This window comes from Nomia melanderi, chromosome 1, assembly GCF_051020985.1.
Source record: "Nomia melanderi isolate GNS246 chromosome 1, iyNomMela1, whole genome shotgun sequence".
In the NCBI taxonomy this organism is placed as follows: domain Eukaryota; kingdom Metazoa; phylum Arthropoda; class Insecta; order Hymenoptera; family Halictidae; genus Nomia; species Nomia melanderi.
In genome coordinates this window covers 34963096-34990626 of record NC_134999.1, presented here as the reverse complement: position 1 = coordinate 34990626, position 27531 = coordinate 34963096, and the positions used below count along the sequence as shown (strand labels likewise).

Here is a 27531-nt window from a genome sequence, read left to right as displayed (position 1 = left end):
TTAGATTATTGCTCGTTCGCGCGGCGTTCGGAAAAGGGAGAGGAATAGAAATATTCTCGGGACACGCGGAGAACGGGAGGAACACGGTCGACTCGTGGAGCGTTCGAGAATCGGTAGCCTCTTCGGAGATGTTTTATTTCGGCCTCCTCGCTCCGTAAGATCGGATTCTTTACGACCCATTAGACGAATTCATTACCAGCCTCGAGCAATAGGTAGCTGGGGTTAGCGAGCTCTGTCTCGTATCCCGGCGTGGTCCGTGAGTTTGCCTTCGTTCGAGCCTGTAGCGAAAAACGCGCCGCGCAGCCGACGTCTCGGGAGGAATCTAGATTGGAATGGGAATGATGGGAAATGGTATGCGCGCGTAGTGGACTGGAAACTGTGAAAGCCTGGGGTAAATTCGAATTTTTCTGCTTGACGACGAAATTTGTACTGTGTGCTCTTAATTAGTGGTGTGATTAATAAAATTTAAAGGTCGTTTAAAATTAATTGAGAATGCTTGTTTCAGAAGAATTCTATTTTGTGTTTAAGGAATTTTATCTTTTGTTATCAGTAACTATGATTATTGAGTTTCGAGGCTGTTTATATAAGATTTCGTACTTAAAATCGCATTCTGAGCGAACTGTTTCATTTTCTTAGAGTGAAACGGCATCCGTGAGAGTAGTTTCTAAATTGATTACAAGAGCTAAGTTCAGAATCGGATGGTACGGCGTGAAAACCGGTGGGAATAGGTCGCGTAGCAATGATTGATACAGAAGTAACAGAAATACGCATTTAGCCGGGGCTTTTACGATTTCGGTCCAGTGTGCGTCGATATCCGCGCCGTGACACCGGTGGGCAATTGGATCACCCGTGAAACGGCCGTTCCGAATCGGAGTACGTCTCCGTTTCAACGATGAGCCGTGATCCCCCGCGCGGTGCGTCGCGCGGACAGCCGATCGCCGGAACAGGTGTTTCGCTGCAAGAGTAAACGAACACGTGATCTTATACTTTATAACATATATATTTATTTGAGCTTTAATTGCATTTTAAAATACAACCGAAATAATTAAATAATGACAAATCTGGTAAAATGGTTTCAAGAGTCGCGTATACATGATGCATATCTTTGTGGTTGCGCATTTGTAAGTAGGTAGGTACTTTTCGAGCGTATTTTTCGCACGGTTGGCCATTCGCGTTATCGTTTTCTTTAGTTTCTGCGAGTGTGTGCACGTTCCGCGTTTTTAATTGTGCGCGTGTGTCGATCTTCGCATCCACGTAGATCTCGTGTCTCGTATTTTTTCGTCCCACTCTCAGCAGTCGTATATAATTACAATAATAATAGTAATGTTATCGTTATATCGATAAATACTTTTAAAGTCCGCGATGGAAGAATTAGAGTTTACAAGAAATACGTATACAAGTGTGTTCCGTTCCAGATTCGGGCTTCCTCGTCTTCGAACGCGCGCAATCATCGTCCCCTCGGCTAATTTTCTCTCGCTCGACTCGGATGCCGGTGCTTTCGTTTCGACCTGCGCTTTTACGGTGCACTTTCCCGCGCGTCTCGCCGTTCTTCACCGTCTCCGTCGTCTCTGTCGCTCCGCCGTACCCGTTCGTTGGTTCGCTCGATCCCTTCCTCTCTCGCTCCGTTCCTCTTTTTCACCCCGACAATCTCGAGTTCTCGCGATGCACTCGTAAACACGCGAAAATGACACGCGTACGCAGCCACGCAACATGCATACCGATCGACGAACGGACGGGCGGACGGACGGATGGACGGATGGACGAAGGAACGAAGTGACTCGCATGCTGTTGTTCCCTCTTGCTCTCTCTCACTCTCACTCTCTCGCATACACACACACACACACACACACGCATACGTACACGCGCATACACATACACTCTCTCATCCTCGATCTTCCTCTCTTCCACTGTTTCTCTCATCATCGTCGAATACACACGCACGCAGATGCAAGACTATTCGCTTCGGTGGTTTGATTCGCGGCCCGACACGGTCCTCGGGTTGCGAACGATTTTCGTTATTCGCCGGTTCACGGTTCCGTTCTGCGGTTTGCATTCCTCTCTGCCTCGTACTTCGTAGGCTCGATCGTGCGATCGCGATCAATTCCAGACGGTGTCCGCGATAATTCGAGCGTTTAATAATGACGATATTGTACACTTAAAATGTCGCGTTTAGTCGCGCGGCGCAATAAATAGTATTTCGAAGAAAGAAAAATTTACAATGGTACAATACTCGCGCGCCACGTCTCCCGCGAGCGAAGGAAGAGGATGTCTGTTCGAGGACGTCGCGTTCGCGCGCGCTCGACTCGCCCCGGCCCGGCCTGGCCCGCCCTGGCCCGCGTGCATACCGAGCAATCGCGAGCCTCGCTATTGCACCGTATCTCGTTGCTTCTCCACACGCCAGTATACGCCGATTTTGTCGCGCTCGCTGTCCCCCGCCCCTCCGGCACCTCGGATCCCCATTCGAGGAGGATCGATCCTCGAACGATCTCACCGGTCTCGTGGCAATAAGTATCAACAAAGAGATTCCTATACAAGGGCGGACCCTAGCCTATCCTATGCTGCGCTAATCAACTACGCTCTTACGTTCTAGAGGTATACATGATGATCCGGTCCTTACGACAGCGCCGTGACGGGTATCCCTTCCCTCGATCCTTCCCACGACAAATCGTATGCTCGAACACTCGATCGCGCGTATCGCGTTACTCGCGTTTCCTTCGCTAACCTCTCGCTCCGTTTCCTCCTCGAAGAACCGGGACGTAACGTACCGTCCTCGAGAAGGTACCTTCTCTCTCTCTCTCTCTCTCTCTCTCTCTCCGGTTGATCTAATACACCGTACCCGTACCCTTTCGATCGTACCATTTTCCAAATCGTACCCTCCTAATCGTACCGGTTCTCGTTGCACGTCGTAAACGCCCTTAAGTATTTATAAAATCACAAACTTGGCCGCGCGCCGAGCCCCTTGACTCAGCAGTGCCGCGAGATATGGTGGCATCACAATTTAATTAACGCACACGTTCGACGTTCGACGTTCGCCTCCCGGTCGTCGAACGGATCACGTTCCCGCGAGCGTCGCGCCTCGGCCGTCCGCGCGAGCGCTGGGACAGAAACGGTATACGGACGAAGCGCGGCCGAAATCGGGGACGACGGCGACGAGGAAAGCGGGAATAGGGATCGACGGGTGTCGCGGCGACTCGGACGGACTGCGAGCTCGCGAACGCGGGAACGGATCGTCGCGGCGGAGGCGTCCGAAGGTCGAGAAGTCTGGAACCACTCCGGTCCGTGGTCGCTAGTTACAGTCGTTACAGTATAGATACACTTATGTACAAGTGGCACCGCTACTTACGGGGCTCGGACTATACGTACTTGCTGGACAACTGTTTGGCCAGCTCCGTATACTTGAGAAATTTCGAGTGCGGACTCTCCTCGAGGGGAGAAGCCGCTGACTGAGACGGGCTGCCGTTCGCTTGCGAGAGCGGCGGCGACTTGTTGCGCTGCGACGTCGGGGGCGAGGAAGAACTGTGACCGGTCGGCGGCCCCGACGCGGTGTTCTGGGAGACCGCGGCTGCCGCAGCCGCAGCTGCCGCCGCGGCGGCCGCCGCGGCTGATCGGCCTATCGTCAACGGGTCCGGGATCACGCCGTCCTTCACGAAGTGCATCTTCGACAGGTGGTGCCTGTACGCGCCCTTCGAGATGAACGGCGTGTCGCAGAATGCGCACTTCATGATCGAGTCGGCGGTGACCACGGCGTCGTTGCAGGCCCAGCTGAAGGCGAGGATGGCGCCCGGCGTGGTCCCGGACCCTGGACCGCTGCCGGCCACTCCGCCGCCCGCGGCCGAGCCCAGGCCCGACGTCGAGCCAGGTCCGCCGGCGGACCTGCCGCTGCCGCTGCCGCTGCCACCGCCGCCGCTCGCCCCGCCGCTGCCGCCGCTGCTGCCACTTCCAGCGCCGCCCCTGGTCTCCGTCTTGTCGCAGAGCTTTTGCAGCGCGGCCAGGGGATGACTGCTGGCCTTGCGGCCGTGCGAATCGACCGCGCCGCCCGCGCCTCCGCCGACTCCGCCGCTCGGTCCGCCGGTGCCGCCGCTGCCGCCTCCGGACAGGCTGTCGAACATGGAGGACAGAGCGCCGAGACTGCTCGATCCTTTGGTGTCCGGTGTGCCGCGCGGCGTCACCGAGCGATCGCTGCTCGTCGGGCTGCTCGTGCTGTTCCGGCAAGGGCTGCGGACCAACTGCTCCATCTGCCCGGTCGACCTGGGCGTCGGCGGGTTCACTCGAGGCGACAACACGTCTCGGCCCTCTTCCGCTCCTTCGTGCAGGCTGCCCCGCCGATGATTGAACGAGCCTTGCTCCTCTTCGTCCCTGCAGTCATCAACGATCTCCTTCTTCACGTACACCTCTCGACTGCTCTGTGCCTGCGACTGCTCCTCCTCGCCGGTCGGCCGATCCTCGGTCTCCTCGTCTTTCGGTTCTTTCTTCACGACCACCGTGGACGCGGTGGTCGTCGCGGCGGACGGCGTCGTTGTCGTCGTCGAACCGCTCGTCCCCGAGCCCGATCCTGACCCGGCCGCTGCCGACACCGCCGCCGCGGCTGCCGACGACTCCTCGTCCCCGGACTCCTCCGTGGCTGGATGGTGGCGCACCGAGGCTAAACTTTGCGGGACCAATTGCTTGTCGGGCGTGACGCGGCGATGATGGGAATGCCTTTCCGAGTGTCCGACGGAAGACAAGTCTAGCCGCCTCTCGGGAGTCATCGTGTCGGTCCTTCCGCCGCTGCCGCGCTCCGACACGGAGCTGGACTCGCTTCCGCTGCGTTCCCTTCGCGCCGCCATACTCGTGGAATAGTGTTGCTGTTGTTGTTGTTGCTGCTGCTGCTGCTGCTGCTGCTGCTGTTGCTGTTGCTGATACGATCGCAGCAGATTCATGGTTTGCGGGTCGACCAGCGGTTTCGTGTAGTCGACGCTCTCGTCGATGCCGAGTCGCTTGAGAATGCTGGTGCCCATCGGAGCTCCGGGTTGGGCGTGATGCAGTCCGGGCGCGCCGTGCCTCGCGCGGGAGTCGAAGCTCTTCTCGATCAGCTTCTCGATGGCGTTCAAGACCGAGGGGGAAGAGGAAGCGCCGGTGGTCTCGTTGCCGGTCGGCGTCGGCGTGTCTTTGCCGGGGGTGGTCGCGTCGCTGGCCGACGAGGGAGACCGGTGATGCCTCGTGGACACCGGCGAGCTGTCCTCGTTCGCGCTCTTCCGTCCGCTCTCGCTCGGCGGGAGCGTCGCCGGTAAATGGTTCGACATCAACGCGTTCTTCAAGAAGTTTCGCTGATTCGCGCTCACCGTCCCGGCGCCGATGCACTGCCGAATGTGATCGACGAAGATGGACGTGTCGATCTTGTCCCCGCACTTCTCGCAGGTTATTCTACCCGCGTGTTTCCCGAGACCGTGGCTGAGCGCCGCGGCGGCGTCGCCGTTCTTGAACTCGTTCTGCGCCCGCTCCAGCTCCAACAGCTTCCGCACGGGCAACGACTTCTTCCGCTTCTCCCTCGTTTGCCGGCGTCGGCCGCCGCTCTCGGTGATCGAGCGCATAATGTGTTCCTTGTAATGGGAGTTCTTCACCATGTGATTGCTCAGCTCCTTCAACGAGCTGAACGCTTGATCGCAAACTTTGCAGGTGAGCACCGCGCTCACGTGGCTGCTGGTGGCACCGGAACCCGGAGGGCCTGTGTTCCCGGCGTGCGGTCCGGTGGCGCCGGCGTTCCCGCCGGGCACCGCGGTGCCACCGCCGCCAGCTCCGCCGCCGCCACCGCCGCCACCGGCTCCGCTCGCGGATCCGCTCCCGCTGCCACCGCTGCCCCCGCTGCTCCCCTTGTTCTCGTCCGAGGACTTCCACGAGATGATCTGCTCCTGAGAGATGATGTTCGTGTAGTGCTGCGTCTGCTGCATGTGCGAGGTCATCTCGGCGAGGGAGCGGAAGCTCTGGCCGCACCACATGCACTTGAGAATTTGTCTAGTCTGCTCGGCTCCCTTGCCGAGCCAGACGTCCTGCCCGCGAACCAGTTTCCTCGGCAACGGCATCGTCTCCTTGATCAACAGGTTCAATTCCGACGGGCTCTGCTTGCTGCTGGGAGTCGCGGACCCACCGCCACCGGGGCCCGCGCCCGCGTTGCTCGACGACGTGGTCTGCGGCTGGTGAGGCGGCTGAGGCGTCGGGATGTTGGGCACGTTGCTCTGCTGCGGGTGAAGCGCGGAACCGGTCGGCGGCACGGGCATGTTCACGCCGCAGTGTTTCGCCTCCTTCATATGGGTGGTCATCGCGGCCAGCGTGGGGAAGCTCTGCTTGCACCAGACGCACTTGAGCACGTCTTTCGCCTGGTCCGCCCCCTTGTTCAGCCAGTGGGACTGCCAGGCGCTGTGGCGGCTTCCGGACGTCGAGCCGGACGAGTTTCCGGCCCCGATACCGCCTCCAGGACCGGCCGCGCCGGCACCGCCGCCGGATCCGACGCCGCCGCCCACGCCGCCGGCCCCGACCGCTCCACCGGCACCGGTGCCGGACGACGATCTGAACAGATCCTCGCCGCCCAGTTTGCTCAGCTCGCTCATCTTCTCGAGCGCTTTGGTCGCCTCGCTGGGCTGATACTTGTTCTCCAACGCGGACGGCGGCTTGATCTTGCCGTTCCACAGCTGATGATGGTCCACCACGCCGGTGGTGCTCTTCGGCGACAGTTGCTGCTGACTAGTGGCGGCGGCCGCGACCGCGGCAGCGAAGTAGGGGAAGTGCGAGGCGACCACGGGCGACGTCCACGGCGATACGACCGGTGGCCTGCCGAAGCCCGCAGCGGCCGCGGCTGCGACCGCCTGGGCAGGATCCTGGTGGGCCGCGGTGGCCGCCGCGACCGCCGCTGCCGCGGCTGCCGCCGCAGACCCGCTGGCCAGTCTGGACGATTTTCGGACCGGCGGGGGCGGCGAATCCTCCGGGCCCGGTCGCTTTCTGCTGGGCACCGAAAGGTCCAACGGCCCGTTGTTCGTCTCCGTCGACGAGGACGGTGTCGGCGGTTTGCTCAAGTTCAGGATCTGCTCCTCCTCGTCGTCCTCCGTCGACGAGGCCTTTCTCGTGCTGAAATCGAGGACCGCGGGCAACGGGGTGGCGGACGGCGAGACCTCGCCGATACTGCTCGGCGACACCAGGAGGCCGGGGGTGGCGGCTGGCGGCGAACACGAGGAAGACACCAGCGGCGACACCGAGCCCCGGGACAGGGGCGAGTGGCCGAGCAGCAGCCTCTGGTGCGTTTGTTGCAAATAGGCGGCCATCATGGCGGCGGAATGCGGCGGCAGCAGAGGGTGACCGCCGAGCGGAAGGGGCACGATGCCGCTCGGACTGACCGGACTCGCGCTGCTTCTCGTTGCTGGCGGCGGTGGGCTTCCAGTCGCCGGACCGGACGATTCCCGCGAGTCCCTGGAAGGGCAGCGAGGACTCATCGGATCTCTGAAACAGCAAGCAGACGGGCCAACCGTTACGGCGCGTGTACGGTCCCTTGGACGGCGCGCGTGTAGCCAACACGCGACGGCGGACACGCGGTAAGTCGCCGCGAGAAATCGATACCTGTCGTGGACGCGTCAACGCGTGTCGTGGCCGTGAGCGCGTGGATCGCGGACGCGGGGCTGCGCGGATCGCGAGCGGATCGTGCGCGCGCGCGACCGCTCGCTGGTTGCGCCGCGGATTCGAATAGGGCGCGCGAGAGCCGTGCTCGCGGAAGATACAGGCGTGTCGACGGCTCGCTCGTAACTGACTGCTCCTGACTGAATGCCGAATGCGTGCCGCGAGATGAAAGGGGAGCACCGGCACGCATGCAGGGGAAGTTTTCGGGGTCAGGCGGGGCGCAGCGGGGTTCGGAGGCGCCACCGACGCAGGCCGTTACCGCCGTCAGACGCACACCCGTACGCGACGCGCACACCGACGGGGAAACGCACGGATCCAAACGGCGCGGCCGCCCCCGTGGCGAGCGGCGATGCGGCAAAGCGGCGGAGCGGCGAAAACCGACGGAGTTGGTGGGATCGCCGGTGCGACACGACGCGTAACACGTGCCTATCTCTATTAACTGTACGACGTCGCGCGGCAGTCACCGATATCGGTCTGCCAGCAGCTTATTTATCCCCTCGTTTCCCTCTGACCCCACCCCTTTCGTTTCCCTCGCATCGCGAGCCTTCCCGTTCTCGCGTCCTCCCGCCGGCCCTCCGAGTCCGTCTCTCTATCCCATTCGAAGGCATTTAACACCGCGTTTGCAGCGTCTCGCTCGTTCGCGAGCCGGCTCCCGCCTCGTCTCGCCGCGCCGCAATCCGCGCAACGGCCGCGCCACACTCCGCGCCGCCGTCCTCGGCACGGATACGTGACGATTCGTTGCGCTCAAACAACGAGAATACCGGTGTGTGTACATACACGGGGCCCTATCCGACGTCGGCGACTTCAAAGCGAACGGCAGCACCGCTCCCGTTGATTTAGGCGGTTTACGACGAAGCCCCAGAGTAAAGCACCGGCTAATGAGTTTGAAGCGAACCGTGCTCGCTGAAATTTACGTTTTTACTCCCGACGGTCGCGCCTTCCCATCTTCTCGTCTTCTCATCTCACCGTGTACGCGTCCCCTGCTCCCACTGGTTCGCGCACGATACCTTCGGAGCTCGTGGACAACGACAACCACGGCTACGACGAACGTTCCTTAGAATTTCTCACGAATTGTCCCATCGATGTTCCATCGATTTCCGATCGACTTTCGATAAACTTATGATACATCTTCGAGAAATCGTTTAGAAACTCGTTGCTCGTTTACCTGTCCGGGGGTCCGGTATCCCTCAAAATCGTAGGATTCAATCGTGCTGTAGCGGAAGGCGGCGGAGTGGGCGGCGTTGCATCCTCGTCGTCTTCCTCGTCGGTCTGTTCACCGTCCTCTTCCTCTTTGGCTGCGACCGGGCAACCCCTTTCGCTGGGGCTGATCGGCCCGTCATCCTCCGCGCAATCGCCCTCCTCTCCTTGGAGGTCCGCGGCCAGCCCTGGCCCAGAGCCTTCGACTCCGTCCTCCCCTGAAACCACAACACAGCCGCGGTGTTATTCCACCTGACCGAAAGAGGAGGGTCGCGGCGATCGGTCCCGTTCGCGCGGACGATCGCGAGTAGCTCTCACGGGGATGGTTTCGGTACGCGCGTCCCGTCGCCATCTTGTTCGGACGGGACGCGCGTTCGTACACAAGGGTGACACGAAGGGCCGAGGATGGCGATCTTGGTCCGAGGAAACCGAGAGAGGAGGAACGAGGCTCGCACACCTCCCTTTCGAGAGGGTGGGGACAAACGGATCGAGAAGCACCGTCCTACTTTGCCGACTGGCCAACCAAACGATCGTTTGTTCGCCGATGGGCCGCGGAACGAGGAGGGAAAAGAGATCGCGGCGCATCGATCCGCGGATGCATCGGCAACTAATTACGCAGATTTATGTCCCCATTGTCCATTGTCTCTCTCGGCCGGAGCGTCCCTCCGAAGCCCTGCGCGACCGTGAACGATCCGATGGCAGGGCCGCTGCACGCCGAGCGCAGCCGAACCGAGGCGAGTCGAGGCGAATCGAGGCGAATCGAGGCGAAGACGGGAGGCGTTCGAGGAACGAACGACCAACGACCGCGAAGACGGCGACGTCGACGCCGGGAACGAGGAAGAGGACGAGACAAACCTCGCAGACAAAAAGAACCACTCGAGAGTGGTGCGGAATCGGGACCCCGTAACCAGAAGGGAAACCAAGACCAGGGACCAGGGCGGACCACCGCGGAACAGCTCCGCCCGTTACCGCTCCGATCCGAACATCCTCGATCTCCCTTCCGTTCCTTTTCGCTCGCCGTTCCTCGTCGTTTCGTTTCGCGACGATCGCGCTCTAACCCTGTCCGCGCCTCCTTCGTTCCACGTCTTCGCCGCGTTTCTTTCGTTTTCCGTGGACAGCGTCTCTCTGTTAGCGGTGGGATCGGTCGCGTGGAATCGCGGGCTCGAGAGTCACGACAGCCGTCCACCATAGTGGAGGAGTCGTGTGCCGGTCACCGATTAACCGGCACGGAAGCGGCCGCCACCTCTCAGCTGGTAGATCGTCGTCGCCGGCTTCTAACTCGTTCGGGGTGATTAGAGCCGAAGCATCCGCGATCGTTCGCGGTGCGATCCTCGCTCGTGACTCTGCCGCGGGGCAGACGATCGTCTCGTAAATTTGAACACGCTCGAGGTTTACGGTAGCGGCGAGTCTCGTCTCGTCCCGTTGAAATTTATGCGCCATCGGCGCGTTAAATCGGTTACGTTTGCCAGCAATTAAGCCCGTCGTTGCGGCACGGCGCGTCGCGCGTTGCGAAAATCCAAGGCGAGCCGCGTACGCTTAATTGTTTGCAGGGTAAATTGAGATAACAACATTTTCCTTTCGCGTTCTCGCTCGGAGCGTTATCAGCGCCTCGGTCTTCCGACGTTGACGACCGCTCCGCTCGGCCGAACGTTCGACGTGGCCGCGGCTCCACAGAATTCGTCGCCGTGCGACGCTTCGGTGCCGAGGGAAACCGGGAAAAGTTGGGAAAGCTTGGAAAGCGGTTTCGCCGGGCGAGCCTGGAGCGCGAGACGGAAGGCGGGAAGGAGCGGCGCTCCGAGGGAGGGAACAAAAGGAGCAACGGAGGAGGACAAGGCAGGACAGGCTAGGAGAGGAGATGAATTCCTGATGCGAGAACCGTCGGGAGGTTGGCGAGGAGAGTGACAGGAGGCAGACGAAGAGACGAACGGATGGACAGGCGGGCAACCTTACGGACGGACGAACGGACGAACGAATGAACGGACGGATGGATGGACGGACGGACAGTCGGGCGAGCGAGCAGAGGAGCGCAACAGAGAAAGAGCGCGCTGAAACGACGAGGAGAGACGAAGAGTAAAGGGAGGCTCCGCATTGTGATTCTCTCGCGGTCTGCCAGAGTGTGACTGACGGGTGAATCCATTCTCCTTCCTCCGTCCTTCTTTCTGGCTTTCGCTCGTTCTCCCTCTCGCCTCCCGCTCGCCTCTTCCTCTTCCTCGCTGAGCAACCGGCTCTCGAATCCGCGACGCTCGACCTCGAAGATCGTATGGGAGCGCGGCGCCGCGTGCTCTCGTTTCAATTCCAAGGGAGGAAAACGGCTATCGAAACTCGGACACTTCGGGATTCTAACGCATCGGCGTGAAGTTTCGAACGCGTTTACGCGTGTTCCGGTTCCCCCTCTGCTACAGAGGAACGGGACCAAACGGGACCAAACGGGACCAACGACTCGAACGGCCGAAAGACTCGACGCGTTCGGCGTCGATGCGAATGTTTACGATTCGGTTCTCGGACTCGGCCGCTTCTCTCCTCTCGCTCGGCCCCCTTCTTCTTCTCGCGCGGCCCGATCGTTTTCTTCTTTTTCGAATCGCTTTGTCTTCCGAACCGGAACGTCGGGTGGTCGTATTCGTGAGTCACTTAGCCGTCCGAACGAGACGACAGGACAGGACCGAACCGAAGACGGAGCACCGACCTACGATAGTCTACCTGACTGATTGACCGATGAGGCGACTGTTATCCTAAGTCAACACTCACTCCATCAGCCTGTCGAATCGCTCCCCCATTCTTCGAGCCACGCCACGTTCCATCGTTCCCGTTCGAACGGGCTCCTCCGGCCTACGCTCCGCGATTCCGTCCCTGCATAAAAAGCGCATCCTCGGGCCCGCGAACGCCCGACCGGCCGATTCTTTTCTGTTGCTCCTCGTCGGCGAGTCCTCCGATTGAGACGTTCGATCTGTCGGGTACGCGGCCGACGGGACGATACGATCCGCGCTGTCGTCCCCGCGAAACAATAGACGCTAAACGACCGAACGCGACGCGACAGCGTCTACAGGCGTTCGCTTTGATTTCCAACGGATCTCTGAAAATCGCGGTACTTGGGCGCGTTGCGCTCGAATCCGCCCGACAGCCGGGACTCCAGCCGAAAACCACGGATCCGCGTCGGCTGATTGCTTTCCTCCAACACCTCTCCGACTATCCTTTCACGCGCGCAACACCTGCATTCACGGTCGAATTTTTTCCCGCGTCGCACCTTTCAATCTTTCCCGCATCCACCAGCGAGATCACGGAGATTTCCGGAGCCGGTGTTCCTGCCGCGCGATTGTTCCGTTCGAGGTGGTAGAAAATACGCGAGGCGGTTACACGGAGAAACGGGCGACGCACGGGATGGTAGTCGAGGAATCAAAGTAACCACGCGCTAATCTCGTTTCTCTTCCCTTTCGGAACGAGAAGGGGCGGAATCGTGACGAATGGAGGAGGAGGGTTCGTCAAAGTGAAAAATGACGAAACGACGACGGCGTCTCGACGCGGCGCGCTGTGTCGAATGGCTGTTCTAGCTGGACAGAATCGTGGAAATGAATTTTTTAATGAACCACAAGTGCTACATTGCGTTCCGTAATATTCGAACATTAACATTCCCTTGGATCCATCTGAAATTCCATGTTTCAATGAGCACCGATTAAGTACAAACTGAAAGGCAGACGGTTGTTCCGAATATATTTAAAAAGAATCGTAAACCGTGACACGAAGCAAATTTGCTTTCCGTTTCAACGATTAGAACCTCATAGAAATGCATTACCGGGGGAAAATAATTCTGTCTACCCAGAACGGCCATCCGGCACGGTGTGCAGCCGAGCGATAAGCGACCCGCCGAAAAAACTGTTTCCCGAGGAATTATCGGTACTCGTAGTTTCAAGTAACCTCGGCTGCCGGCTACGGAAGCCGCGCGTAATCGCTCGTTCTCAGATTCGCGTACCGCTGGATGGGAGCGAGAAGAAGCCATCGAGCGCAGCGCGTCACGCGTACTCAGCCGAATGGTATTAATGATCGAGCGCGTACGGTCGCACCGTAGGTGCGTTCGTTGATGCAGGTAGGACGACCGGATGATGGATGACAGGCTACGCGTCGTCTGGTAAGACCGACCGTTCGTTGGTCGGTTCGTTCTTTAGTTTGTTCGTTCGTCCGTTCGTCCGTCCGTCCGTCCGTCCGTCCGTTGGTTCGTTCGTTTATTCGTTCGTTTATTCGTTCGTTCGTTCGTCGGGTCGGTCGGCCGTCTCGCCTTGCTTCATCTCGCATCGTCGAGGGCCTCCGAGGTTCGCCTCGCTACGCCGGTTCGTCCGTTCACCCGATCTCGCGCAACAGGCGACAGTGATGATCGATGCGCGGCTGCCGTAGGTGCTGCCGTTGCAGCCGTAACTTCCGTTGGAAAAAATTGAAAATCCGCAAACTCGTTTCGCAAACGCGCCGTTCGCCGATCGCGGTCGAAATGTCAACGATCGAGTTCTCGTGGCGAAACCCTCCCGGCGGAATCAGCTGGGACACCGGACACAAGGAGCCGTTCGGAGCGCGAATCTCCGCGGAAGCTGGAAAGGGCGTCGGGGTGGAGGGTTCGAGGCGCCGCGGCAACAGGAGGACCGTCCGACGGAGATGCCTTCCCCGCGATATCCGTCACACTTTTCCCCTTCTACGCGGATTCCGTCCTCGTTCCGCGTCCGTAACCCCTGAAACCCTCTCGCGTCTCTTTCTTCCTGCCAGTGACGGCGTCGCGTTGCATCGCGGCGCGCCGCGTCGTCTTCCGAAGCGTCACTTCTGTTACCGACTGCCGGTGCGGAGACCGTGACAACAATAATTGTCAGCGAAGAACCGTCTCCCGAGTCGACTCGGAGCAACGGGCGACGAGCGAACGACCGAGTTAAAAAGTAAACGATCGAAACGGCTGGGCGGGAAAAGGATAAGCGGGGAGGGGCAGGCGGAGGGACAAGAGCAGAAGAAGAAACGAATAGAACGAAAGGATCGCGAGACGGATGCCGCGACTTCGCGAGAAAGACCGACCGTCCGACCGACCGACCGACTCTATTTATAGAACCGGCAACAAACACGGAGCAGCTGGTGTCGATCCGTCCGGTTATCGTTTCGTTTGCTCAGCCTCTGCGTCCGCCATCACCGCGCGAAGTGGTCGTTGGTCGTGGTCGCGACCGTCCTAGCGGGTACATGGCGAACGGACGGTGGTTCGCCGATTTCGATTTTTTCTCCACCGGTCGACGATCGACCGGCCGAAACGAGGAGCAGCCTCTGTTCGACGACGAGCGGCGTCGAGGCGAGTTCGCGGCAGCCGTGAAAAAATAAAGCGCGTGACCAGTCCGCGTCTTAATCCCGTAGACGAGCGAAGGATATCCCGCGAGACGACCGACTGGCCGGACTTTGCCGCGAGCAGCGGCTCCCGAAATAGGCTGCCGCCTCGTACGAGCGAGCGAACGACCGCCTCACCGATCCGTCCTAATAAATATTGTGTCAACGTAAATAAGTGCGCGATGCCGTGCCGCGCGAAAAGCCCGAGAGAGCGCGCGCGTTCAACGAACGAACCGACGACCGACGTTGTTCCGAAGAGGACGCGGCACCGACCGCGAACGATCCGTCCTCCGGATGACGGACGGCTGATGTACGGAAGGACAGGTGCGCGCAGCTTTCGATCTCTTTATCCTCGCCTCGGTCGTCTCGCTCCATTCCGTCGTGTTCCGTTCCTCTTATATCCGTTTCCCCGTGTTCCCGCCGCGCGGAACGGTTCGCGCCTGGATAACGGATGCGACCGAATATCTCACGGAGGTGGCGCTCCAATTGTAAGACTTCGGTTTTCAGTTTCTTAGACGACGGTGTACGTGTTCGTAATGGTGCGCGTGAGATATTGGATATAGTCACTGAATAGTTCTGTGGATACGGATAATTGAAGTTGAAGGAGGCTCGTTGACAGCTTCGTAACTCGAAGATGGGGTCGACTCCGGGTCACCGCGCTACTTGGATTCTAATTCTTTTGAGACTGTACTCTTTTCTTATTTTAACTTTGTTGCACTGACACTTTTAGTGCCCGGTATTTATCTGATGTTCGTGCTGTCGGCTTTTCTTATGCTTCACGCGTGTTTTCGACCATTATCAAGATTATGCATGTTTTATACTAGAAGAAAATAAATAAGTGAAAAATACCGTGATCTGGAGTGGATCAGTAACGTCTTCGTTATACGGAGCAGACAGGTCTACTTGCTTAGAAATACTGCCGCTAAGATTATGATACATCCAAAAGGTATCTACCTTTAATCGCTTATATCTCGAACAGTATTGAGCAACTATAGGTAATGTTTCACACGTATCGTTAAGAACAATGTATACAATCGTCTCACAAAGAAACTATCAAACCAGACAATTGAGGTGCTTCCCTTATTAGCTACCGAGCCGACGAACAACAAGACGCGCGACGATTCGATTCGGTTTCCAAACGGCGTAAACAGTGTCTCGAAAGGATTCATCGCGCGGATCTATCACGGAAGACCCAGCGGCCGGTCGTTGTTGGTCGATCGACGAATCGGATCAACCATCGGCAGCATCGAAGCCTGGAAATTGTTGGAGCGCGATCGTAAGAGGGTCGGTACCGAGTTCCGGGGCAGATTTATGCGACGCAGATGCGGCGAAACGTATAACTCACTCGTTCGCCCATAATATCTTTCCCCGTCCCTTTCGAGCGCGGCTTCGTCTCCGTTTCCTAACCCCCCAAAGGCATCGGGACGAGGGGGGGATCTGGCCAGATACCTTTGAACCGAAAGCAAACGCGGCTCCTCGTCGCGTTCGCCGCGAGATCGACGGAATCACGGTCGAAGCGGCTGAATTTTCGCGGCGGGATCCCGAAAGCGGGACGACGAATGTCGAGCGGAAAATCGAAAAGAAGGGTCGGCTGCGTCCGCGTAGGGACTAGTTAGCACGGGATCGCACCACCTTTGTTTGCACGCCCCACCTTCGACACGTACGCGACAGCACGCACACGCGTGTCCGTGTGTGTCGACGCACACCAGCGTCGCGGCGGTAGCCGAGGCATTATATCGTGAGCACAGAAGTAATTTATAGTTGCAATAATTTATTGGGTACCATGGGGTTTATACTTGCCTGACGCGTAGCCATCCGTCACCGTCAGTGACGTCACCTCCCTCCACATAATGACTACCTACGCCCCCTCCCCGGTTCCAGCGCTCTCGGCCGCCACGGCCGCCACTGCCGCCACGGCCGCTACGGCCGCCACGGCCGTCGTACCCCCTTCCTTCCTCGGTTACCGTACACCCTTCTGTCCAACTAACCCCACTCTTTCGCATCGGTCGGACGATTTCTCCGGTCACGGCGACTTTCGTTGCCCGAACCGCGACGATCCGCGTGTCTTCCTTCAGTCCCGCGACCCGTTCTATCCGCGCGACCCGCATGATCCGCTCGGCGGATCGTTCCCCCGCGAACGGAGGAAAAGAATCGAGGAGGATCGGCGGCCGAGCGGATCGGAAACGCGAGCGGCGTAGTCGCGGTCGCCGGACGCGCGGCCTCGCGATGGCTGGCGGAGACGACGAGTCGCTCCAGAACTAGATACGCTCGTCACGTTTCTAGCTCGGCTCCCGCGAGAGGAGCGAGCAAGAAGGAACGGAAGCCGAGCTGGAGGTGGTGGTGGAGATAGTGGTGGAGGAAGCCGACCGACGCGGAGGTGGTGGAGAGAAGCTGCGAGCGAGAGGGAGCGAGAGGCGAAGGTGTCTCGTGGAGAGGGAGATATCGCGCGACGTCGGTGCTGTCGGAGGAAGCCGACGTTGCGAGTGGAAATGACGTTGACGGGCGTTTGTCACTGTCCCCGGCAAATAATATCCAACACCGCCCGGTACATATATACCCGGCCTGTTACCTTCCTGAAGCTTTCTCGGCGTACACACGGTCGGCCGTGCGACGGGGAAGGGGGGACGCGGCGCGTCCACGTCGACGTCCGCGGCGCGTACGATCGGATCCCGCACACCGCGACGGAGGGATGCCCCTTTAGGGTGAATTTTCCCGCTCGACGCACTCTCCCGTGAGTCCCGTGACCGCTATCCGCAATCGAGTCTTCCTTCTTTCGTTCCCGCTCCACGGTCCCCTCTCGAGTTTCACGCTCGAATGGATCACCGAGCGAGGAGAACGAGCTGGAATTGCGGTTTATCGGGAGGGACCGCCGGCGCGACCCTAATTAAATTTGGAATCGCGGACGAGTCGCGCGACGGACTCTTCGCCGTTCGATCGCGTCGATTCGTCCCCGTTTCCTCGGCAGAAGATAATTAGGAAAACGCGCTCGGGGAAGGCACGGGGTGTCGCGCGAGAACGAGGCTGACGGAATCGACTCGATCGGGGAGTTCCGCTACACCGGAAGGTGGAAAGGGTGGAAACGAGGGTCTTGGCGACAGCCGTCAATCGATTGTCAACCGGGTCAGGCGACCAACCTAACCTAAACCCTCCGAGCCTCCTTCTCGTCCTGTTACTCGCGTACGTATCATTCCGGCCGCTGTACGGAACATCTTCGGCCTCCCCCTTCCGGCGACCGCCATCCTCCCCGCCGGTGCTACGATCCTCCGACCCTTCGAGCCCTTTCAACGACTCTCTCCTCTCTTTCTCCACACTCGTCCCTCTGGCTTTCGATAACGTCGAAAGGGTATACGAGAGGACAACGCCTAGGGTACGAGCCTTCGGACTTCAGATCGTCGCTCTCGTCTCCCTTCGCGATCGGTTGGGACACGTTCGTGACGACGACCGTCCGATCTTTCGTGGAATCATTCGCGCGAATTAAGGTTGCACGCGATCGTGGGTGATCCAGCGAAATTTCGAAGGTAATTTCACGGTATACACCCATCGTGAGCCCCGAGTATTCCAATAATCAAAACGAACGATCCTCCGGCGAGTCGTCCGGTCCGCCGCAATAACTATCTCGCGGCTGATTCGCGCAGTCCGCTCCGAGATCGTGACGCCGAAAGCTGTGATTAAGGACCGGTCCACCGGTTCCTGGTGTTAGGGTAAGATTGCTTAAGTCGTACTGCTCGAATCGCTCCTCTTATGTTTTCAATTTAATACGACGGCAACGGCGCTTCTGACAAAACGAGCATGCACATCAGTGTTGATAATATTGATTCGCATAATTTGATTTAATTACCGGCGGATTAATAGCGTTGCCTCACCGCGAGGAAGTTCGCCGCTGGTTTCTTACAGTTTCTCGTGTACGTTCGTAAGATTCTAGAGGGAAACGTTATTGGTGTATTCTTGTTCCTTTTTAAATATTCATTTCGTAGCACGTAAGCAGTCGATTCCTCGATATTATATCGTACTAGCTCGATTTAGTGTGTTGTCATGTTTATTTAAAATGTAATACGTGCCGGAACTTGAATCGTATCTACAAATGATTCTTAAATGATGCCGGTACGATATGAAAACCTCTTCTTCCTTAACGCATGCGTTTGTTTGCTCGCGAGTCTGACAGTTTACGAGATCGTAACAGAGATATGTTGAGAGACGAAGAATATTTTGATGTACCAGAGATTGAAAGCTCATTATGCACAGAACCAACTGAAGAAGTGACAGTAGAAACTGGAACTCCTCTACTTGACAAGATCTTACAGCAGCAATCTTATCGCATAGTCCGCACAAAATAAGAACGAAACTGAATTATTTATCTCGTTTTCCATATTTAACAAATATCAGTCAACGAATCTGTTGCTCGAGAACAGTCGACTGCATAGAATCTTAACGTTGGAAAACCGTAAAAACCGTTAACCGACTCGGTTAATCGCGCTCCTAATTAAGAACAGACAAATATTTCCAACTTTGTACACGACTCGCGGGTCAATCAACGAAACACAAAACGAGGAGGTCGAATGGAAACTCTCTAAATTTCTATCTCACCTGCACCGACAGGTAGCCGTTTAACGTCTTCGTCGCGATTTTCCGTTTATAACTCTGGAAGAAATAGGCTATGGCTTCTCATAAACTCGTTCAACACACGTCGTGATTTTCGACCGCAGCGCGAGTCGCCTCTACTCGAGGACTTCAACCTGCCAGGACTACGGTGAGTCGTGCGGACAAATTACCAGCCAATAAGGAAATTCCCTTTCGCAATCCACCAATAGAAAATTCCTATTCTCTCAAAGAACCTCCGGAAGCCACTGGAAAAACGATTCGACAATCCGCTTACAAGGATCGAACGGTTCACACAGTAACCTCTAACATTCTATCGCTGGAAATACGTATATATTTCTTATTTTCAAAGTATTTCCAACATTTTTTCTAGCACAGTAGCTTCAATAAATTATACAGTCCACTGAAATATCGTCGGTCATTGAAACGTCCCCAATAGCTTAACACGCTAAACGCGATGTCAGCCACCAAATGGCTGACGCTTCTGAATTACTAAAAGTAATCGTAACATGCAACATAATCGATGTCCAATCAAAATACTTAATAACGTAACTAAGCTGATAGTGTAATGCAAAGATCGTAACGGAAAATAGTAAATAATTGTCGCTACTTTTCCTTGCTAAGAATAACCGTACAGAAAAGCGGTGAAGATTCTCGCGTCGCTTGACGAGTTAACGAGTAATACGTAAGTTCGCGTTACCGAACAGTTTCGGTGCCTCCAATCGAATTGTTTACGCTCCGTTAACAACGCGGTCTCCGAAGGGGTTCGCGAACAGTTCGCGATGGTTACGAACGGTTACGATCGGCTGGAAGTCGCGCGATCGCCGTTCGTTTCGCGGCGACGATCGAACCGACCGACGAATCGACGCGACGTGACGCCGCCAGGGACGATGGGACTCGGGTCAGCGAGTCCGAGCAGCGAGGGGAAACGCGACAGAGGGCGAGAGCTCGAGATATTTTGCAGTCACGCGAGTTCGCGAACACGGATACCGCGATGGAATAAAGGAGCGGGAGCGAGGCGAACGTCTACCGGTCGCCGGGCCGCATAGCCGCATAGCCGCTTAGCCGCTTAGACGGCTGCCCGGCTTTCCGGAACCGTCCCCCCACCGTCGATATCAAGACAGCCGTCCGACAGATCAATGCCGTGAGCGGCGGCGACGACGCCTCGGCGTCCATCGTCGTTTCGCCCTTTGGACGGATTCCAGTTGACGGACACGAGCGATCCCCGTCTCGTCGCGTACAATCGCCAGTCGCGACGCAGGGTTGGCGACGTCGATCGTTCCTCCTGTGAATCGTGGAACGACGATGCGGCCGTTGGAGGAAAACAGGGAACGAGGGAAAAAGCGAGCAGCGATGCGACGCGACTCGAAACCACACCCGTACGCTTCATTGAATATTCAGCGGCAAAGGGCATTCCGACTAGAGGATTTTGTCTTCGAGTCTAGGCAACGGAAGGGTGAAGGCTGGAGAGGCGAAAGCTTGCCGCGGACAGGGAAGGGTCGACGGGTGGAAGGGTGGAAGGACGGACGGAGTCGCAAGGATCGCACCAGCAGCGAGCAGTCGCCGGCCCGAGTCCGTTCCCCGGGACTTCCGAATATCGTCCCGGAGCGTTTTATTGGTTTCATCTCCGGTGGATCTCCGGTGGATCCTCGAATCTCGGTGGGTCGGACGGCGCCACCGGGATGCCGGCGCGTTCTGTCCGCGTTGGGTGCCGGCTGCGATTAAAGGGGGTGACGATCCGTGACGTCGAGTTATTTCGGAACGAACGGGAGCGGTGTGCGGGACCCCGCGGTGGAACCGGAGGATTCGCAGTAAACGTATGTAGGTGGGAGCCGCTTTCTTCGTCGGCACGACCAGGAAGAACGCGAAACGTGCATTCCACGCGTGTCCATTCTGTCGGCACGCCGGACCGTGATGGAACTAACCTCGACTAACCGCCGTCTCCCGTCTTTCTCCCCTCCTGCCGCTCCCGTTGTCCTTTCGCCGACCGTCAGGAGTACACTTCCGTTTTAATGGATCTCGAACGCGTCCTAGATGTTCCGCTGTTTTTCCGTCTCATCGACCGATCTCTCGGGTCCCGACGAATTCGACGGGGAACTTCGTACCGCGAATTCGCGCTAGTCAAACGGCAAAAGCTTCGATCCCTCTTCTCTCCCCCTTCTACGTCTCTTCATCGCGCTGTCTATCTCATTTTCCGTAAGGGCGCGCTCGACCGTGCGGAGAAGAGGACAAACGAAAAGGTAAAGAGAAAGGAGGAGAAGAGAAACAGAGAGAGAAAGGGGGAGAGAGAGAGAGAGAGAGAGAGAGAGAGACAGGGAGCGTCATAGGCAGTGGAAGGGAGAGAGGAAGAGAGAAAACAAGAGAGATCTAAAGAGGGTGCGAGGGAGAGGGTAGCTGTTTCATCTGTCACCTGCAGACGCCGCCTTCCTTTCCGTCATCGTCCCTCTCACCCGAGCGGCAGCCACCCCCAGCGACCCCCTTTAATAATAACAACAATAGAGCTGGACTAGCGGCGGTCGGTCGGCACGGTGGCATGTGGACTGGAAGGGGTCGGGGACGTGGGTCGAGGACCGGGGGCCGAGAGCCAGCAACCGAGAGAGGGTTGGACGGGGAAAGAGCGGCGCGGCTCGTCGCGTCGCGTCGTGTCGCGTCGCGTCGCGTCGAGTCGCCTCGCCTCGCCTCGTCTCGCCTCGCCTCGCCCAGCTTCGCTGGAACGGTACGGGTCACAAGACGGCCGTGTCACGTCCGCTTCCAGCCTCGACCCTTCTCCTCGACAGGTCCACCCCGCGCGTCAACTTCACCCAGGGATGTAGTGGACCACCTTGAGTTTAGCTAGCGTACGTTCGATATCGGGGCGCGCGCAACTACGACAGACCTCAACGTCGCGTTCTCGTTCTCGTTGCCGCTGCCGTCCCAGTCCCCGCCCCCGTCGCTGCTGTCCCTGTTCACGTTACCATTACCGTATCTTTCGTTCACCGTGATGGCTGCGCGTCCCGTGACCCGGCTAAAAACGTTTCGCTCGAATTGTTTGGGGATTCCGGCGTTGCGATTAACCGGATATCGTCGAAAAACGCGCGCGCGACGCGGACCGTGACCGGCCGTAAAGCCACCCTCCCTTGGCTTCAGCACCAGTCGTTCGTTTGTTCGTTCGTTCGTTCGTTCGTTCGTCTCCCGCTACCCTTATTACGCGACGAAGCTCAACTTCATCAGGGAAATGTCGCGGCGATCCCTCGAGCGGCAGCATTAACTCGCGTCCGCATTCGACTACCCCGCGCCGCCGCCCGTACACGCCGCGCGGCCGAGTTTAACGTCCAAAAACGTCTAGGTGCGCACGGATCCGTCCCCAGTATTTCGCCGTAATGCTTCCCATCCGTGGTGCGGCTGAAACTCGTTCCACTTCGTATGTATGTACAACGTAATACGACGCAGAAAAATGTAACATCTATTTCGTCTCTACCTTTTCCGCCCGCGGTCCTTTTCTTTTTCCGCCGCGTCGAAACACTGAAAAACCGAGCGGTGAATACGGTGAGCGAGCGTTTCAGAAAAGAATAAAAGGGAAGAAGAGGGAAGAACGGAGACAAGAGGGAAAAAGAGAGTTGGGCTGGAACGAGGGAACGAGGGAATGAGGTGGGGGAACGACAGGTCGCGGGCAATGAAATAACTGTTTTTGGAATATAGTTTTTGTCGGGGACTCGGTGATTTCGCGCTGATTCGTGACCCACGAACGCGTCCAGAGCATTAATCGTTCGTAATTTCATTCGATTTAATTACCTGGTCGGCGCGCTCGAATCGAACGAGGCATTAAACCGTCCGAATCGGAGTCGAATGTTTGCATTTTAATACGCGCCGCCGATGTTCTCCGTTCGCGTACACTTTTGCGTTCCCTAATGATAGACGCGTAACGAGCGCGACGCTGCATCGATTAACGCCCGATAATTAGCAGTCGGAAAACGCGGTTTTCGCGATTACGGGATCACACGATCACGCACCGATTCGCCGATTCGCCGACTCACCGATTCGCCGGTCCACAGAAAGAAAGGAGAGGAGAATCGTTCGCCGACACGATTTTACCGCGTGCCCGACCGACCGAACGACCGACCGAACGACCGCCGGCGACGCGTCGCTTTACGAAACGCTCGTATAAAACTCGAATAATTTGACGAACGTGTAAAGCCCGCCGCCCGTTGCCAACCGCCCCTCGCCGCCGCGCGTGTCCGCCCGTTTCCCCACGGTTTTTAGTTTCGCTCCCCTTTTATTTTTTCCGTTCGTTCCGGCGATAATCCAATCGCGAACGACGATTGCATCGAATTATTAATCGAATGAAGCGCGTGGTCGAGGTCGCGCGACCGTTTTCGGGAACGCGCGACCAAGTTCCTCTCGTAGAACCGGACACGAGCGACGTTCGGCGCGCGAAAATCCCAAAGTTCCGGTCTCGCGCGGAGTTCTCTCTCCCCTTCCTTCCGAGCGATCCGAAACCTCGTTCTTCTCGCAACGGTCGAGCGAACGTCGCCTCTGATCGATCGATCCGAGACGCGCGCCGGAGAAGCTTTCACGGAGATCGCGATGAAATTAAGGCTAGCGCGACTCAAAGTCGAAAGAAGACGGCCAGAGGGAGAGGAGTGACGACCGGTGGTGGTGGTGACGATAGGAAAGAGGGAGTCGGAAGACGAGAAGGAACAGAGAGACGGAGCAAAGAGGAGGGCGCGACCGAACGACGGAGACGAGCGAACGAAGAAGAAGAAAAGTAAGAGTCGTCGATGAGAAGGGGTAGACGGCCCCGAAAGGAGCTTTGTCTCGATCGTCGCCGGCCTTGAATAATCTCGTCCTCGGAAATTTGATCGACACCGGTCAAACGAGTCGACCGGACTTCAAATACACGGTTGCGCGGTTTGCTCTCTCGATTCCTTTCGCGCACTCCCGCGTGATTCTCTCTCGGCCACGGTCCGTTTCTGTCCGCCTTTCTCCGTTGCCCTCACCGATCTCTTTTCTCTCGCCTCGACCCGCTGGTCTCGGCCTCCGGACGCGAGGCAGTCGGCAGAGGAGAGGACCCGTCACGAGCGGCGAACAAGAGGAACGCGAGAACCGTTCGAAGGGAAGAGGGCGACGTTCGCGACGAACCCTCCTCCTGTCTCCGAGAGGGAAGCAAAAGTCCGAGACGTCGCGAGAAGTCTGGCGGGCTTGGTCGGCAGGCGAGCAGGCGAGCAGGCACGCGGCCGGAATAACTCTCAAAGTGTCAGAACGATAATCTGACGGCAGCGACGTGACGGACGGAACGGTACGAGACGGGATGAGTTGGGACGGGACGGGACGAGACAGGTCCGAAGAGAACAGGACAGAACGGGACGGAACAGGCCGGGACAGGATGGACGTACCGTCCACTTCGCGTCCACTCGATCTCCTTTTTCGCCCGCAGCTCCACACCCCTCTCGCGCCGCTTTCTCGTCTCCGTCTCGGACAGCTTCGACGAGATCGCGACAGCCGATACGCGTCGATCGCTCTTCCGTGGAACGATCGATCGAACGTTGACCGAAATCGCGCGACGCGCGTTAACTTCGCCAAGGTAGCCCGCAGAAGCGTGGCTGACAGCGAAGACGCTGGGCGAACGCGTACCCCGGCGATAACCGCGACAGAGCAGCGAACCAAGTACGATCTCGACGTGGAAAATCGGATCGGGGCGAGTCGTCGCGGAGGAGATTGAGAGGAGCGACGCGATGGGACGCTCCGCACCGGTCCTACGGATCAAGAGGCACGGATGAGAAATCCGAGCGGGTCGAACGGTGTCGGTTCCGAATATTAATTCCAGTCCCGTCGTCTCGAGTCATCGTCCGAGTGCGCGAGACAAGACGAAAGCCAGGTGCATCGAGACGGATCGAGGTCGTCGCGACGAGGATATTAATTGCGACGCGACGCGACGCGTACGGGAGAAGCGAAAGCGCGGCCTCTTCGATGGCTTCTTCTTATTCCTATCGCGTCGCACCGATTGATTCCGACAAGCATAACCAAGCCGGGTGTAATCGGAATAATTGACATCGATGGGAATGCGTCGACCGCTCGGCGGAAAAGCGGTCGTTCTTCCGAGGGGGATCGTCCCTGTTGCTCTATTCGTCCGCCGATCGACGGAGGAGCGAACCGTTGAAACTGGTTAAAAATGATCGCGTCGCGCGGCTGCGTGTACCTTCCCTCGTCGGACGCGAGACGAAAAAGGGTGGCGGGCCCGAGTTGGAAAAGTAGTCGCGGGAGAGCGAAAGCAGCTGGAGGCTTTTGACGCGAGCCCTCGGAAAGTCTATTGTGACTCGGTTTGAAAGGCTCGCCTCGAATCGCCAGCCGCGATACCATCTAGCGAGATCGGTCGCCGGCCGTGGAGAATTAAAAAGGAAGGAGGTGTGTTCCTGCCGCCCGCTGGCAGGTGGAGGAGGACCGCATTATTCGACGCCGTCTTATCACTCGTCCTCGCATTAATCCGGACGGAAGAAACACGCGACCCGCAACCGGCACGGTTGCCGTGTCTCTCGCGATTCACGATTCACGAATCACGAATCAAGTATCACGGATCTCTCGACGGTTCCCGCGGCCGGTCGGTTCACGGGCATCCCGGTTCGTCGTGGATTTTTCATCCGTGACGCGACGGAATCGCCGCGGAGCCGCGCCTTCGAACTGTGTCCATATTCCGACGGGCGCGACCGTCGTCGGTGTTCCCTTCTGGCCGGCGACGGAGCCAGTTTGGTTCGCGTTCGCGATATCGCTCGCCGTGGTTAGCCGGTCCTCCTACGGCCGCGCGACGGAAATAGACGATACGCGTGGTAATAAATATCTCCGTATTATAATTAAGCCGGGTCCGAGAGTGTGGGATACGCGTTACGTACGGGAGACACGTAGATGGATGGACGACCGAACGTACACCGCGGTCGCGAGCGTAAAGAAGGAAAGGAGGGAAGGAGGAAGAGAGGGGGACACCGACCAGTAGACGCGACAAAGACGGAAAGTCGCGAGTGTCACCGAGAGACGGGGAACCTCTCTTCTCTCGTCGCGATCGCGACAACGATGGCGCGCTTAGCAACCGTAACTCGTCGTAGTTATCGGTAGTGGACAGTTATATCGACGCGGTTGGTTGGAAGCGTGCTCGGATGGCGCAGCATCGCCGATCTACGAGAGAGGAACGAGCGCGGCCTTGTCAGCCCGTCCGGCACGTCCGTCGACTGCTCCTTGAGTGGCAGCGATTCATTCCGCTCTCCTTGCACTGCTGCTCGCGAGCGAGCGCGCGCTCGCGCGTTCCTCGCTCCTTCGAGCCAACCGCCGACACACGCACACACCGACTCATCCGCGTTTTACTCCGGTTCGCTCCGCAACGCGCGCGACTCCTATATTCCCTTTTCGAAGAGCTCGCATCGAATTCTATTCGAAGCGTATCAACTTTCTCGCGACCGGCCGTTGGCCCGTCGTCGAACCCTTTTACGAGCCGCCTATTCTTCTCGCGCGAGTCTCGCCCGCTTCGACTTTCGATCGACGCCGCGTACTTGAAGTCCACGAGGAAAACACGAACGAGCAGGCATAAATTTTCGATCGATCAACGTCTGACGGTTGCGTATGCAAACGCGACGAGTGGAAAACTTGATTATCGATCGATCTCTAAACGCTATATCGCGATCGAGATAATGGGATAGATGGTCGCGGGAGAGTGCAAGGACGCCCGGTTAGCTGGAACGTAATTGCGTGGTCCCATTACGTGTATCATCGGCATCCACCGAATCGTCGCCACGGTCACTCGCGCTCGAGTCGCTCTTCCGCGAAAGCCCGGAAGGATGGAATCAACTACGGCCGACGATGTCGCGTAAACTTCGCAGCGGTAGCCCGGCGTAGTGCTCGTGCCGTCGTATATACCTTTCCCCCGTCCGTCTCCCGGCGTACGCGGTCCAGCCAACAGTCGCAGCTCCGCAGTCGGCTAATATCTCGTTCTTTTGTTACGTTTCGCGACAATTTGCCTGCCTGCGCTCGCAACGAATTTCAGCTTGATTATTCGGGGCGGCGGTGGAGCGACGTCGGTTCGCTGGATTAAAATGCTGCTAGTAGGACTACGCGCGGGAACGCGGAGGGGAGTACCGACGGAAGGGGGAGTACACGCGAAATGTTACCCTCGGGCAGCAAACTTGCATCTTCCGCTTTCTACCCTCCCAGCCTGCCTTCCTTCCTTCCTTCCTTCCTTCCTTCCTTCCTGCCTCCCTACCTTTCTTCCTTCTTTCTCTTCAACAATCCCCGGTCGCTGTTACGAACTCTCGATCGTCCACGCGTCGGCGAAAGCCTGGAACGCGGTTCGTGTTCGGCTACCCGTTTTCGACGGGACGCGTCGTCCGTAAACATCAAGTCGGAGGAAAGTAAATTCCTATAAATCAACGGATAACCGGTCGCGCGAGAGCGAGTCGCCTGGACGTCGAAAAAACTCGATCGGAGGAAACTATCCCGGTTGATTTCCCCGGCAGTTGATCGGCGTTCATCGACGCGTCGCGGGTTCTCGACGATCGGCCGCGCGTGGGCATCCGGTAACGAGACGAGAGGAGAATCGACGAGACGTAAAGTCGCGAGCGTAACGAAGGGGTAAAACGATCGAAGAAACCGAAGGGAGCGAGGTCGTCGAGAACAAAGAGCGGGGATCGAACGTATCCGCAACAGAGATCGGACGTCGGCCGGTGCGCGAGTATAGATACCGCACTCTATAACGCGCTCAGGTAGACAGGTAGTAAGCGCGCTCCCATACGGGAGGAGGGT

The 27531-nt window shown here is 57.9% G+C and overlaps 1 protein-coding gene across 5 annotated transcripts in view; it reads right to left on the bottom strand.

Annotated features, from left to right (window-relative positions):
• Positions 1–987: 987 nt before the first annotated feature.
• The window catches only part of tio (zinc finger domain-containing protein tiptop), a 72549-nt gene continuing 46005 nt past the window's right edge, over positions 988–27531 (bottom strand). For 4 of the 5 annotated variants that reach the window (XM_076365824.1, XM_076365826.1, XM_076365820.1 and 1 more), the window contains 2 exons: positions 8807–9056; positions 988–7467 (listed from right to left, as the gene is read on the bottom strand). In XM_076365824.1, coding sequence (XP_076221939.1) covers positions 3354–7467; positions 8807–9056 — 4364 coding nt within the window. In that variant the 3' untranslated portion in view covers positions 988–3353. Of the gene's footprint in view, positions 7468–8806; positions 9057–15975; positions 16441–27531 lie in introns of those variants that run through there. The other variant, XM_076365823.1, reaches the window with a different exon arrangement.